Below are 16,574 nucleotides of genomic sequence, written 5' to 3' on the forward strand. Positions count from 1 at the left end.
AATCAGAGGTTTTCAAAGTCCCCTCACAAACAAAACAGCCATCTGTGCCCAACTACCCCTCAACCCCAACCCAGTTTTGTTTATAATTTGGCAGCATTACAAATATGCCGAATTAGCTAATGTTAGTTTCTTTTTTCAGTTGATGTACGGACAACTATCACTGGGTTACTTTGATTCTAAATAAAATTTTAAAATGTGATTATTCTCAAACAAGTTCTGCAGTTATAAGGAGCATCTTTTTATGATTTCCAAGTGGATTTATTTATGGATGCTAGTTTGTGACTGTTAAAGATAATGATATCTTCTGAATTTAACAAGGAGTGCAAATTTTGACGCAAATTGTGATAATGGGACACCATGGGTTTGAGCTGTGTGTCAGAGCCATTGTTGATAAGAGGGAAAAATTAACAGCCAAACTAATGTAACTAATTTCCTGTTGTCCACATCCCCCCACCCTTCAACTCTCCCCCAAAATCTGTCATAGATAAGTTATTTATTTGCAAATACATACAAATATGCGAAGAATATGTACACAAAAACATACGGAAATAAACCAATATACAAAAAGACAAAGCTTGGGGAATAGCTTTTAGATTGGAGATGAATTAAAGCTATAATCTGAACCTTTCTGTTCCAGGAATGGATCCATCCATGGGCCAGGAGAGGAGAACACCTGTCACTCCGTCTTCGTCCTCTCGTTACCACCGCCGGCGGTCTTCTGGCTCCAGAGACGAACGTTACAGATCAGGTGAGAAGCACTTTTTATGTTCTTCCATCACAGTACATCTGCGGGACATTTTGTCTTTCTGGCTTCATCTGTCTTAAACAAAGACATGTTGGACTGCATTAAAACTTACCTGTGGTGATACGTCTCTCGTACGGGTGTGTTAATTAGCCTCATTAATCATCTTATTAGCATAGTGTCTGATAACTTAAGCAACACATGATAGAGTTTTTTAATTTTACCTCACAGGTTCTTCCAATAAAGGTGATAATGTGATTAGAATTTGCTGCATTAATTTACATATCAATAAGGAAATCTGCTTTTATTACCACTATAACTCTCTGATATTTTAATGTATGGTGTTCATATTAATAATGACCATGTCTTATATGTAGATAAGCACATAGACTTATACTTTATGTGTATTAATTAGCCTAAAGGGGCACGCCACCAATTTTACCCATTAATATCTCACACCAGATCTCATCATTTGCTCCATTCCAAGTAAATGAAAGTAAATAGACTCTAATTGAGTCTGTGTAGGGTCCCATTCTTTCTCCTGTGTAGTGTCAATATATCAAATACCCGACATACGGCTCATCATAAGCATCACAGGGGGAAAAAAAAGGTGTTTTTAGGAGAGACTTTGACCTGTGAGGAGGAGGTTATTCCAGCTTCAATTAAATCATCATTATTCAACACAAGATTGTGCAACATAATTACAGATGTTATCCTTTTGTGTAGTATTCTTTGGGCTCGGTGTAGGGACCTTACCTCACTCACATCACTGATGCTTGGTAGATGGGTACTGATGATGTTCTAGGTGGTTTTAATCACCCTCTGCGGACCCTTCCTGTCCTGGGCCATGCACATCTCATCATGCCAGTTAGTGATGTTTCCAGTTAGAATGCTTTCTATTGCTAAACGGCATGACTTCTCATCATTGTTTTTAATCCTGCTGATGATGGCGGTGTTGTCTACAGTCTTCACAGTACTCCAGTGTTGAGCATTAGGATCCTTGGGTCTGTTTTGGACCAGTATTGACTGTCCTTGAGTCCCTTTCAGACCTGTTTGCTTGATGGTTTTGGGTAGGGTTTGTGAAGACCTGTACTACTGAACTCCCACCAGTTTTGAGGACATTCCCCATACACATCATGACATGTTGCCCTGGTTGATATTCTCAGTCCGTCTGTGCAGAGCAGGCTGCAGCAAACCCAGTGCTTGGCAAAGACTTGTGGAAAAAGCTTTTGGTAAATCTGTCACAGCTCTCACAACACGCATTGTTTGGTTTTGTTCCATCTGGTGTTGACTAAAGATTAATATAGGATTAACTAAGGATTTCAGCTTGGGTAAATTCTTTTCAGTGGCATCTCATTCAAAATTAATCTGCAGGAATTTGTTCTGGTGACATTTAGGGTCAACAATAAAGATATGCAGCAGTCCAAAAAGAGTCCAGTCCAAGCTGGTATTTAAAGCTGGGAAAACATGGCTTACTTTATTATTATATCCCCACGTGGTGTTGGAGGGTTTGAGTTTGTTTGAGTTTGATCTGACAGAAAATGAATCCTGTAAAAACCTTTTAACCCATTAAATTGAAAAAGAAAAGCTATGCAAGCACCTTTAAACACCGCACACACTCTCTTTCACACACTGTGCAGTCACACTCAGTCGACCATAAGACAATAAATGTGCACTTGAGATTTAAATTACCTCCGTTCCCCTACATAAGCACACACACACAAGCCAAACAAACGTACATCTGTGAACTCCATTCATTCTGACAAATGTCTTACTTGTGTCATTATCGGGCCAACAGCCTGCCGTCTCTGCACCTTCAGGGCGCTGTGTGTTTGCCTTCTGCCTTGCAGTGGACACCCTTCAAACAAACCAAGCTGTGGAGCTTTATCTCGCCCTTAGAAACACTCATTTACAAAAGGTCTACACCAACACTCCCCCTGAACTTAATCTGGTCAGGAAAAACCACGGGGGCCTCATGGGAGCCGCTGTCGAGCCGGGGATGTTTGTGTACGTAAACTGAATGTGAAGAAATGGGAACACGGCGCTCATTGTAACAAGAACACTGCACCAGAAATTTTTCTACTCTGTCCCTTGGTGCTAGGGCTTTGGCTCGATGGACTGTGTCTCTTTTCTCTATTATTTAACACCCCTGCCCAATGTTTGCACTGGATGCCACAGCCATTACTGGTGCCTGAGAAGTCCATTTCTTTCCTCAGTTATTTAGCCAATCATGCTGTGTTTATGTGGAAGAATTACTCAGACCCTTTACTTAGGTAAAAGTACCACAACATAAAAATACTCATAAAAGTCCAGAACCACATAAGAGCTATGATACTTTAGTTTTCAGCCTCTAGCGAAAAGGGTTTTGGTTGTTTGATCGTTTTTGGTACCAGTGTGAATCCAAAGGCTCTGAAACATAAATTTTACCAGAAACTTTTTGAACCTGCTGTCTGTTTGTCTCCAGATGTGCACACAGAGGCGGTGCAGGCAGCCTTGGCCAAGCACAAAGAGAGGAAGATGGCTGTCCCCATGCCTTCGAAGCGGCGGTCCCTGGTGGTCCAGACCTCCATGGATGCCTACACACCACCAGGTAAAGACCAAAGTACAAACAAGCTCCGGACGAATGGACAGAGGAAGAGACAACCCAAAAACTTTGTCCGTCCATTCGTACGCTCGTCTGTCTGCTCGTGAACGCGACATCACAGGAAAATTTCAAGGGAATTTCTTCAAAATTGGCACAAACCTTCATTTGAACTCATGGATGAACTGATTAGAATTTGGTGGTTAAAGGTCAAGGATCAAAATCACTGTGACCTCCTCAAACACGTTTTTGGCCATAACTCAGTCAGGATTCATCCTCTTGGGACCAAAAACAACATTTCATCACAGTCCATCCAATTGTTGGCAAAATATTTCACTTGACTTGAACAACCCACCAACATTACAATTTGGTCACACATGCTGAGGACTCTAATGTTCATTACCATGTTTATTCTGTTCTTCATGCACTTGAAGCTTACATGTTTAAGCTGCTATAGGTCACTTCATTTTAGAAAGTCTCTCCTACATGTCTTGAGTGTGTCCTCTGGGAAAGTCTCGTCACTTTCACATTATACTGACAGTCTGTCACGTCTTGTGTCAGTCATGTTAATCAGTCAGTCGTTCAGTGAGCCTGGCAGGCAGCTGCCAACTTCCACATCAGTGATGTAGGAGCATTTGCATCTTAAGTTTTGATGTATGTTGGATTTAAGTGTCAGTTATTTAATCATAAAAGAGAAGAAGAGATCAGTTCGTGTGAGTCTGAGTTTGATAAAAGCTGCTGCAGCTGGCGATTTAGCTGCAGTATTGATTTCCTCCTTGTGTCATGACATCGGTCAATGATTGAGTGGGTCGAGCCTCCGCCGACTGAGAGGACAGTCCCCTCTGTAAAACCTGAAGATTGACGAGCGCTCATCTGCTCCGTCGACCAACTAATCATCACTTTGGGCTGTCAATACCGCAAGAAAACAGGGATTACAGTCGCTGCTTTGGTATTATGAGAAGATTATGCTTTTCTGTAATTTGTCTCATCGGTTTGTTTAGCCGACAGGTTACAGATGTCAGAAATGTGAGAGTTCAGTGACACAAACGACAGCGATTATTCATTCTGGGTGACACTGATAACAAAATTCATTTTATGTTGCCGTTTGACAAGCTTAGAGATTTAGGCTTTACAGCAACACTTTTTTTTTTGGTTTTGTTTTATTACACTGGGATTATACAGCTGTGAGGACTTTGGACATAAAATGAAAAGTGGATTCTGTACGGTGCAGTTTAATATTTTAATACTTTATGAACATGTTTTATGGTGTACATTGTCTCAGAGTGATGTAAATATAGAAAGTGGAAACCTCAGTAAGTGCATGATGTTAATTAAACTATTTTATGTAGTCACTTAAAACCATTATATCCTTTTTTATCACACACTATGATGATTTTATATCATATTATTTACTGTGGATGCTAATTTATCTTTATGGTGCCTAACCAGGCCTGCTCTGTTAATTCAATGTCAGGAACAGCAGAGTTTAAAAGGGACTAAGATTTGTGTGTCTGGGATTTTTTTGGACCCAGGATTTACTTTCCTGTGTTTTTGGATGTAAAAGATCGGTATGTGTGAAAGTGCTCAGATTGTTATTGTAAGTGTCTGACAACATTATGGATAGATTCTTACAGAGACAGAGCTTTTTTTTTTTTTTTTTTTGTTGACCAGAAACATCACTATATATCACTACCAGACTCCATTGACAAAAACAGGAATTTTACCGAGCAGAACACAGGAGCTGTTGGAATACCACTGCATCTATTGTCCTGTTGTGTGGTACTTTTACTTCAGTCATGATCACTTCTTCCACCACGGAAAGTCACACAATAACACAAACAAACTACCAGATCAAGGCAGTGGTATTCCAGCACCTCCAGTATTCTGCGAGGTAAAATTACTGTTTTTGTCAAAGGAGTCTGGTAGTGATAAATGGAAAAATAATGGTTGTTTTTTATCCTGCAGTAGGAAACATACACTCACAAAAATATGAACTTCATTAAGGTTTTGTGTGTGTCCCACACTGAGCAACATCTGCACATATGCCATTAATCAAACAGTCGTAAACTAACTGCAGCAAATGAAAGATTACAGTTCACAGTTTGTGTGATGTCGTAATAATAATGTATCGTGAGAGGACGCATGATGAGATATTGCCACATCTATGACTCCTATAAAAGAGGTTATTACAGTTTTTAGTTTGAAGGGTTCAGCTAAACTCAAACTTGTTGACAGACTGAAACCCTGCAGAGAAACAGCTGTAATCAATATGAATCAGTTTTGATGTTTTTGATATTTTTTCCTCTCAATCTCTTAATTGCATTTTTGAAGCTGAAGGAGCGTGGAGGGAACACGACAGTGTCAGATTTGATCCCTGCCGCTGAGTCTAACCTGCTACCTGCAGCCATGACCTCTATATATGTTTGTAATCGCCCAAGATGGATATCACCTCTCTTAAAATTGGGCAGCGGACACATCACACAGTCGATTTCATCCCTGTAGCGTGCGAAGCAGGATCTGGTGGCGGTGGCAGTCATCCATGTCTTTATGGAACTGGTGTCGTTTAATGAGGGTGTTAATGAGGCCATTATCTCTCTGGCTGCAGGGTCGAGCTTCTCAGAGCTTCACTGAACTAGACGTGATTTAGATGAACAGTACAAAGAGGGGGAGACTGTACAGAGTAAATGTGAGGAGCATTTTATCGGATCATTTAAGATGGACTGTACAAACACAGCTCCCTCAGTGATGACCAAACCTTCATATTACACACATTTTAAGATGGTTTTATGAACATTTCGGTGACACCAAATTTTCTCCCACTTTCCCTGAACCTTTCCCAACCTTAATGTCTATCCAACCTTCCCTCCATCCTACTCGTTCTCCATCTCCCCACTTCGTTCTCCTTCTCATTCTTATCAGTCTTCCATCTACTCCTCTTCCATCTCAACCAAAACTAGACAGAGGTAGATGTGCTCAAATTTAATCAATCTATTTAATCTATTATCATTGGGGAATAACGTCAGAGATAAGGTTCAAATCTGAATCAGTACTGAATCTCAACATGACTTGAATCTTTTCAAATCTCTAAAAGATGATGCAGCTTTCAAGAAGTTCCAGTGACAGAAATTTGTCACATTATGCAACTATTTGACCATGAAATAACAGCTTCAGAGTCAGAGAGAATGGAGAACGGAAATATCAAGAATTAGAAACAGAATTTGGCGTGTTACAGTGACAGAATATACACTGTTTGGACATGTGTCAAAAGATTGATAGGCTTTGTTTTCTGTACCTGCGTAATGTTGCTTTAATGTTTTGGCTGACTGGTGTATGTTACACACAGACAATACTTCAGTGTTGGTTTTGGTTGCTTTTCATGGGATTTGTTCACAAAAAGAAAAAAAATTAATATCACCCTCTTTATCCTTTAAGCGAATGTGGGTATTTGACTAATTTCAACCAAATCCAAAATGAAACCTGAACCCTTGTTGGGCAGTCGTTCATGTCTCGGTTATTTCGCCCACTGAATACTTGGCATTGCTTAGACTACGAGCTGTACATGTAAATATAGCTCATAAATATAACACACACACATTTACAGACACATGGACGCAACAATCAGCTGCCACGAACATAAATCTTTCAGAAATGTACACAAACACATTTTCCTGATAGATAAACGCAGCATATTCTTCTCCTTTGTTCACTGTGGAGTCCACACACTCACATGCAGAAAATTCACATGACTCCTGAGCTTGTTTTTGTTTGTTTTTTTTCCCTCCCTCCCCCATTTTACACAAAGCAAGGTAAACAAGCCGAGAGGAGTCACAGAAATGCACACAATCCATCTTGCAGATTTAGAAAGCACATGTCCGGAGGGAGCGGTAAAAGTAGACACACACAGACACACACACTGCTGTCTGTCTGCCAGTGAGGTTCATTCGAGGACAGCAGAGTCGCGTGTTGCCGAGCAGCATGTCGTATCGTGCAGAGATGACTTTGGCTTTTGACTGCTTTTCACAGCTGCGCTTTCTCAATTTGTCGATGCATCGTTAAATACATTTCATCTTTATGAAGAGCTACTGTGCGTCAGGGCCTCGCTCTCACTTTTCTCTTCCTGTGTCTGTGCGTGTGTGTTTGTTCCACGAGATTCCCGCGTTGCCTGGCAGCGTCTTATTTTCGTCAACATGTTTGTGTTTTGTCACTGGAAGTCTCCGCAGGGTCCCGCTGATAACGAGACACAGATTTGCCAATCAAGCATGTCAGCAAAGCACCATGGGAGTTAACGTGTCGAGACCGGGTCTGGTCCCGTGGCATTTTAAACCGCAAATGTCAGCTGTAATCCGTGACGAACACGAAATGTCAGCTTCTTAATGTAACACTGACCAAACAAGGAAACAATCTTTGATTAAAAAAATTAGTTTTTAAGTTTTTGTTGAACTTAACGTCACCTGGCACTTGTTAAAAAATTCTTAAAAGCATTTTAAAAGTGTAAATTTTGGCACTGGTAGCTGGGGATTGTCGTGTTTATTTAGTGGTGTTTGGCATGAAGTACCTGCCAGATTACTGCTTTAACATGATATAGGTGCTTAATATATTTGAGACACTAACTAATCGGTGATAGTACTAATCAATATTTTCACATTAACAGTGTGGTTTTGCTCATAGTGACGACTCGTACTGACTTTAGCTGCTTTAGCATCATTCAGCTCATTGTTTTGTTCACTTCACCACTCGCTGCACAACAGGCAGCTGTTTTCAGCAAACAAGCTCTGGTGAAGCCACTGCACACTACCTGACCAACAGCAACCAGCAGACAGACACAGTCAGAGACCAGCCGGTGAAGGAAGAACCAGATACTGGATATTGGTGGAGTCCAAAATGGAGCTAAAAGAGAGAGAATATTGGACTTCACCAGGTGGATTCAAACAAAACGCAGTGTTTCTCATACCTAGGCTTTATCTGGGTGGCCAGCACAGGTAGATAAAAACACATGATTTTAACTTGGGTAAATCTCACATTAGAGTGCCTCACATCATTCTTTTCTAACATATTTTTGGTCACACATCTGTCTTAACTAAGTTGGGACTGCAGGTTTCTCCCTAGCTACATCTACCTGCATGTGAGGTGTTTAGGGAACATCAGTAAATTGTAGCATAGACCTCTAGTTAGCATCTGACGATGTACAAGGAACAACAAAGTCAGCATCAGGATGTTTTTCATACATTTGTTTCCTGTAAAACTTTCCTAAACCTAACCGAGCAGTTTTTATGGTTGAACCCTAACCAAATCGTGACCTTTCCACAACGCTTAACCATGTGTTTAATATTGTTACCATGGCGACAAAGGTCCAGTACCACTGCTGGTGCTGCGTACGCCGCTATGGGTCGTATCCGAGTTTAAGTTTGAAGACTTTTTTGCTGCTTTCGTTTTGGTGATTGTAGGTGTTTCCCCATCAGTTGCTCATTTTGTGTGTGTGTGTCTGACAGTGCCCTGCGAGAAAAATACACACACACACAAAACAAACACACACATGCAACACCTGTGTGTGTGTGTGTGTGTGTGTGAGAACTGGGTCAGCTTCTGTTGTTATTCATATCACAACTATCAGTCTCATAATGCCGTGGGCATTATGGAAATCACGTGCAAAATATGTGCTACACAAATCCACACACACACACACACACACACACACACACACACACACACACACTCTCTTAAGCTTTCACAAACAAACTTTACTCCATTCCTCCCCTGTGGCGACTTTAAACAGATGGGAGCTGAAACCTTTCCAGGCTACAGACAATAGACTGGAACATCCAGAGCTACTTTCTTTCTATTTGTCTCTAAATATAGCCTGTTGTATACAGCTGTATTTGGATCAGTAGCCGTATCAGGACTGGATCAATCAAAGATCAATTAGTTTTCTGTTTTTCTATGGTTTAACTAAATCTTTTGCAAAGTCGTAAAGGAAAATCAGCTATTTTTGCTTTCCCTATCATGGACTAATAGCTTGTTTTATGGTTCTATTTTTAAGATCTATTCTCCTCTTTCATATCCGTCATCCATCTTTTTTTCATCCTCAGACACTTCCTCAGGCTCGGAGGGCGAAGGTCAAGGAGACGGCGATGAAGAGGAAGGAGGAGATGGCGAAGAAGAGGACGGAGGAGGCGGCGGAGGAACCTCATCCAGCCGGGAGGGGAGCATCAGCATGGAGCACTGGATCAGCCGGGCCATCCACGGCACCTCCTCCACCACCACCACCACCTCCTCCACGGCGTCATCCTCCTCTTCCTCCACACGCAGCGGGGGCAGCGGGGCGGCCGGCGGCAGGCTGGCCGACGTCCTGGCGCAACACGTCCACATCTCCGCCCACCACCACCACCTCCGCCACCACCATCACCACCACCACCACCACAAGACAGGTAAGAGGTTAGGACTGTGGCATGAATGTTGCTAATCCCAGAGCTAATCCTTCAAATCTCAACACAGTCTTATATATGGACTCCTTTAGCAAAAGCAAGAGGCTCTTAGCGAGGTCCAAACACACACTAACCTGACACCTTTTAAAGCATGGTCAGGCATCCTTAGCAGAGTCCAAAGATCCTTAGCAACACACAAACACCTTTAGAAAAATACAGACTCTTATTACAACAGCCAGAGACGAGTCCAAGTCCAGACAAAGGTCCTTAGCCTTATCCAACTGTAGCCAAATCTAGACCCTATGAGCCAAATCCCTCAGCCAAATACAAACACCTTTTGTAAAACATATACACCCTTTACAAAGACCCAGAGAACCTTAACCAAATCTAGACACCATCTGCACCTGACACCCTAAACCAACCTTGAACACAGACACCTTGAATCCAGACACCCTTAGCAAACACCAGACAGCTTTGGCAAAACACAGAGGTTGTTACCACATGAAGGCATCTTTAGCAAAGTCCAGGCACCCTGACGAAAGCCCAGACATTCTTCTTAGCCAACTCCTAAAACCCTTAGATAAATTTTGACCAAAATCCAGACACCTTTAGCAAAGATACAGATACATCCTGGTCCAGAGTCATGATCCAAATCATCCTCTAGATAAATCCAGAGAGTCACAGCAAAATCCAAATGATTTTAGCCACATCTACAAATCTTTTGCAAAAGTTCAGACACGCTTAGTCAACTTCTGAGACTCATAGCCAACTCCTAAAACCCTTAGCTAAAGATTTTTGTAGTAAAATCCAGTCCCCCTTTTTTAATAATATTAGCATACTTAGCGACTTTTAAAAACCTTCAGGAAAGTCCAGACTTCCTTAGACATCTGTATAAAACACATTCGTACCAAAAAAGAGGTCTAACATGACTACTATCTGTTCTCCACCATGACATTTTTCTGAAATGAGTTATATAATGTTTGGAGTTCTCAGTATCTCTAAACTGAGATATCAGAGGCCACCAACTGATAATGATCTCGATGAGAAATCTCCTATTAAAGGAGTTGCTCCTCTATTTATTTCTTCTAATTTTATCTCCTTAAGAACCAAATAATAAACAGTGTAATTAAACTATCTCATATTTTGTTGTAGACCTAGAATCTTCAGAAGACCCTGCTGAGGTCCCATGGTTCCCAGTTTGGGAACAACAAGGCCAAAAACTGCAACTTCAAAGCTCGTCTGATTTGGTCTTTAAATAAAGCAACTATCCTTGAGTTTATTCTCAGCTGTAGGTGAAGTTAGTCGGCTGTTGAGGGGTTTCTAATAAATGTGTGTGTTTGCCGTTTGTGTGTGAGGATCAACACACAGAGAGGAGGTGGGTGGGCTAACTGCTCAGTCTTTGAAGTTTACTAATGTGAACTGGGGATGCTGGGTGGTGGAGTGTGTTTAGGTGGAGGTTCGTATCCTCATGCACAGTGTGTAGATTCTGGTTTAACAGTGCATCTGTTTCCTGTATTAACTCCAGTTAACTCAAGAGGGTCCTCTTACATGGAGTCTACCATGTTCCTACAGTAGCCCAGAAGGGACAAACCGAACCAAACAGCGCCATTTTCCATTTTTACTACAGTTTTAAAACAATTAAATACATTATCTAAATATAGCTATATAAACAAGCCTCTTCACTTGACAGACTAGTTGATGCGATAGTTAATACCATTTTGTCACCTGATAGCCACCGTAAACTCTTGGACACGCTTGGAAAGGGTGAGGGGACAGGTTTTCAGTTGCTTGCAATCTGCGTTCTCACCACTAGATGCCACTAAATCCTTCACACTGGTCCTTTAAAGAAATACGCAGTGTTTCTAGTCCATCTTGTGAAGCTACAGTAGGTGGAGACTGTTGTTTCCAGCAGAGATGAATGAACCTTTCACTTCTCTTTGCTGGTACAGGTGTGTTTGACTCAGGACAGGTGCATTTTAACTGCTCCTGCATCTTCTCTTGTTGTAGTTTGGGCAGCTAGTTAGATTTCAGTTAACCTACCGTAGATTGTTGGTGGTTTGGGCGTCAGCAACAGGAAGTATTTCTGCAGTGAATGACACGGCATAGGGAGTTCCCTGTCTTCTACAACATAAATCCCTGTAGGCTCTTTTGCTTCATTCACTGACATATTTGTGGTTTTTTGTGCATTCATTAAATGAATGAATGAATGAATGAATGAATGGTGTAGTAATACAGGTGTGTGTTTATAGAGTATTTTACCACTTATTCAAACGTGGCTCAGCCAATAATAATCAAGGACCGGAACTATCCTTAAAAAACCTTTGAAAACCAAGAATAGACAAATAGTTAAATAAACACCTTCATTTAAGGAAAAGTAAATATGGCAATTAGGACATTTTACACTCATTAAAACGCGCTATAACCATACTAACACACTGTTTTCCTGCTCAGCTCAAATGGCATCAACACTACAGCAGGGGTGGAGCTGCTTCAACCCATGTTCAAAACATACAGTAGGGATGTAAAAGTGAAAAAGTTGCCCTGCTGCTGCTGCCACAGAATCCTGTTTGTGCCTCATCCCCCTCCAACCGTCTGCTGAGGTAGCGTCGTGACTAAATGCTCCGGCGGCGACAGGTTTGTTTTCATGCTGGCGCTGTTGGTATCCAGCTCTGAAGATAACGCATGGGCAGACACACAGAGAGAGAGGGAGCCCCTGCCGGCTCCACCCAGGCAGCATCCAGCTCCTTTGCTGCTCAGATGTGACAGGAAAGGTTTTCTGCACGCTGTCAGGTTCGCTCGCTCGTTTGTTTGTTTGTTTGGACTCGTTTTCCTCTGATTTCCTGTGTCACTGTTCCCTGCAGCCTCAAATTAGCAAAGTCAGAAAGATGCGTATAAAGGGAGCAGCTGCTGGAAGCATGTGGGCCTCGGCAGAGCAGCACTCAGTCAGGTTCAAAGACAAAACTGAGAAAGATAGTGACATTTTCTAACTTTTTATTTTAGCAGCCGTACTGACGGTAGGGTGAACTCTGAAGACACAGAGTTAAAAAGTTAAAAGCTTCTCTCTCTGTTTGACTTTTAAGGTGACCCAGTCCACAAGCAAGAGGAAATATTTTTACAAATGTTGGTACAGTTTTGGTTTGTAGCTTGAAAATAATATGACATTTAGATGGATTTACATTATTGCTACAAAAGCTGGTAATAAGAAACCAGTTCTGATGTACGACAGATTTAAATCTGTTTCCACTGAACTGTCATTTTTGAATTTCCGATGTTTCCACTGCTGCATTTTTATGAGCAAATTAAAAAAAAGGTCATAAAAACAGATGAATGGAAACGTACTTACTGACCAGTGCAGGTCCAGTGTGTAGTCCCCCAAGTCTCTTGGCCAAATCACAGCGAGTAGTGGTCTGATCTCAGTGTAAATGTTGGTGGCATCAGGTGTGAATGTCCTTGTTGTTAGACTTTGACTCCTTCCTCTACACAGCTGATGTTGTCTGCTTTCAGTCCTCATTCAGTCTTTTATCCCAGGTCCTTGGCAGCCACTTTGGTCTATTGTTTTTGCTTTATTTTGATAGCATACTCTGACAGTTACACATTTCCATTGCGTCATGTTGTTGTACATTTTTCAGCTGGCGTAAAGTTTCATTGAGCCCTTTCGTTTTTGTTTTGCTGAGTTTATCACTCAGTGTGGGTTGCAGCTCTGTTTCTCATTTCCTTGTTTGAGGCCAAGACAATCCAGGTCTCCACTGTTTTCTCAGACCTTCTAGGCAAGTCTCACCATTCGGCAGCCATCTTGGCAGAACCCTCGGGCAAACAAGACCAGTCTCCTGTCTAAATGAATGGCGAGGGAGCTGTAACTTTGCTTTCAATAGTCACCAGGACATAAAAACTGCATGTGTAGAATCACCAGTCAGTCCTGTAAAAAAAGTCTTAAAAAGTCTGGTGAATTTGCCCCAAACTAAGGTTTAAAATGCCTGTTTTCTACAGGTTGTACTTCTACTATGCACGCATAAGGTTTTGAGACACCAACCTCTTTCACAGCTCCGTCTAGAAAGATGTGAGGTGATGCCGTCAGCTCATCCAATCAGAGCGAGAGTTTATGTTTCATGTTTAAATAAATACAGCTTACGATTGGCTCTCTCAGTTTAACAGAAGATTGGCTGTTTACAAACGGCATCTCAGATTATTCTATTCAGGATTCTCTCTGTGGTTCATCTCTTCCCTTATAAAGTCTCTGGTGTTTTCTGTGTGTGTGTAAATACTTAAGGGAGATTGTTTCTTCGTACGCCCTCATTACAGCCTCGTTTTCCCTTATCAGCTCTGCCTGTGTGTGCAGATTACTTTTTGTTTCCCCATATCTCTCCAATTTGTTGTCACTCCTTTCATCCCTCCATTTTCCTCCAGGTTGCGGGTCCCTTTTTTACAGGATCTTTGTAGACAATCTGGTTGTTATGGTTGACTCTTGGCTGAGTTTAGGTTCACACTGTGTTTGAGTCACTGGGTACTTTTTTTCTTTTCAGATAACAGCACTAAGTGCTTGTTCGTGCTGCTGCTGTTGCTGTGTGATTATTGAAAACCCTTTAGAGGCATATGGAGCTGTTTTGATGAAAGTTGAAGAATTGTTATTCTCAAGGTCTGAGCACTAAAATAAATAAATGTCTTAGCATCATGAGAACAGATACAGATTCTACACAGCCCTGTGTTATATTCATGTTTATGACTGTCACTGTTTTAATTTAAATGCAGTCTTCAAGCTGAAAAAGCCATATATCACTATATATAATATATCATTATAGAATGAAAATACCTGCAAAAGAACAGGTAAAAACACCAAGGTGTTGTCTACTCAAGTGATGTAAAGGTGAGGAGCCTGAACATAAGGGATGTGGGGAAAACAGCTACCAAACAACATATATGGAAAAGTTTAATCTTCACAAGTTTAACCTCTGCTTAATGAAAAATCTTTAAAGTTAAACAAAGCATCAACCTGCCTGCAAGGCTGGTGTTGTCTTTCAGTAAGATGTAAATAAAGCATGCGGACAGTGGACTTGGCCTCAGCCAAGATTATTGCAGGGAGGTTTAACGCAATAAGAGATCAAGCAAACTAAACCAGTTCTAGTTTTTTTTAGCCCTTTTAACAGAGTTCAGGAAGAGGGGAGCGTTCCCTGTTTAGACTTTTATCTTGTGATGAAACACTGCCAGACCATTCTATCAATTAACAGCAGTTGATAGCATTTCTAAAAGCTAATAACAAAATCGCTGATGCAACAGTCATCAGTTCACTATTTAGAGTTTCTTGTACTTATTAAAAACATCTATATCTACAGCATTCTTCAGCTTTTCTTCTACGTCTTGGTGAACTTTGGTAATACCCAATTACACAGGAATGAAGCATGTTTAAAGTTAGATGTAGCTGTAAAGACTGTGTTGTGGGGAAAGAAAAGGCATTGTAAAGTAAGTCAATCCTCCTGAGTGACACACTACTTGACACCACTTTTCAAGACTCCCCTCCCCTCTTGTTCCTCACATGCAGGCCTTTTAACCCACCTCTCCTTGAGGAGGAGGAGGGCAGTGCCAGCTGGTATGGTAGAGAACGGAAACTCTCGGCCACGACGCTCCGGTAAGTTTGAGATCGGAGCATGGCTGGCGGAGAGCCGAGAAGCAGGGTCGCTCCTCCTGCCATCCCTTGGCACGAGGCAGGGATGTTGTATTTTCCCCTCATAATTTTCAGTGAATCATTTCCCCCAGTGTCCCCCGTCATATGCTTGCTGTTCGACTTCCTTGTTCCCTGCTAATTAGATTTGTGCTTAGACATGTTGTGAAAGCAACAGAAAGTATAATTTCAATGCTAACCTTGCTGGGAATAGCATTGAGCGTTGTTGTAGATGCATGAAAGCAGTGTGTTTGTGTGAACAAAAAGAAAGAAAAAAGCTGCTGCTTCCAGCTTTTTAGAGCGCGAATTGTTGATGAGGAAAATCAACAATGCTTTTAAAGAGGTTAGATAGCAGCTTGTCTGAATGAGTCCTCCCTCTCCTCAAGGTTACTCTGTTTAGCATTCTTTATTGATTTGGCTAATTATGCAGCATGTTTTTAGTTGTTTGCTCAGCCAGAGCCAATCTGCTTTTAAAATGGCTTTTCATCTAAGCCAGAAAGCAGATGGTAGTGGAACGTAGGCTGTCTGCCTGCGTCCTCGTTTTAGTTTTGTGTCAGTTCCTTGTTTTTCTGCAGCATTCTTAAAATCTGCTGCCTGGAATTACAAATACTGAATCAAAGAATTTAACTGCTGCTTTTGTCTGGTCAAGAAAGGTTCTCATTATCAGCCAGAAAACTTGAATAACATGGACCAATCAAGTAATATTTGTTCTGTATTTTAAGAGGCACAACGTCAAGACTCCGTCAGCCAACTTGATACTTGGCACAAGTCAACATCTGGCATGTGATACTCTCATTTATTGAAGTGGTTCCCTCCATTTCTGCTTGAGAAAACACAGTGACCCACACTGCTGGGAACAATGAGCATCTACTTAAAGAAAAGGCCTTAAGACCAGACCTTTAATCAGCCATTCATCATTGTCAGAAAAAAATATACCCTGAATCCATTAACACTGCTCTGGAAGACTTCCCATATTTGATGTAATTAAGACTGCCGCCTGGATGAGATCTGTTGGGATTGCACCATAGCTTAGCCTCCTGTTGGTGCCGTATATCTGCCAGGGGAAAACTCAGCGGTCTATGAGGAATCACAGTTCAGCAGTTTGGGAGCAACCAAAAGTCCCTGGGTGTTATTCATCGGGTGTCTTGTAATGCTGATGTGAGGGAGGATTTCACT

The 16,574-nt window shown here is 41.5% G+C and overlaps 1 protein-coding gene and 1 long non-coding RNA gene across 7 annotated transcripts in view; one reads left to right on the forward strand and one right to left on the reverse strand.

The window, feature by feature from the left end:
* Positions 1–16,574, reverse strand: part of LOC127142346 (uncharacterized) — a 135,633-nt gene that overhangs the window by 103,387 nt on the left and 15,672 nt on the right. The gene's annotated exons all lie outside the window — the stretch shown is intronic.
* LOC108884788 (disco-interacting protein 2 homolog C) overlaps positions 1–16,574 on the forward strand; it is a 167,521-nt gene that overhangs the window by 99,485 nt on the left and 51,462 nt on the right. For all 6 annotated transcript variants that reach the window (XM_051069779.1, XM_018678874.2, XM_051069780.1 and 3 more), the window contains exons 3-5: positions 638–748; positions 3,207–3,332; positions 9,410–9,748. In XM_051069779.1, coding sequence (XP_050925736.1) covers positions 638–748; positions 3,207–3,332; positions 9,410–9,748 — 576 coding nt within the window. The remainder of the gene's footprint in view (positions 1–637; positions 749–3,206; positions 3,333–9,409; positions 9,749–16,574) is intronic.

This window comes from Lates calcarifer, linkage group LG4 (assembly GCF_001640805.2).
Source record: "Lates calcarifer isolate ASB-BC8 linkage group LG4, TLL_Latcal_v3, whole genome shotgun sequence".
Lineage (NCBI taxonomy): Eukaryota > Metazoa > Chordata > Actinopteri > Centropomidae > Lates > Lates calcarifer.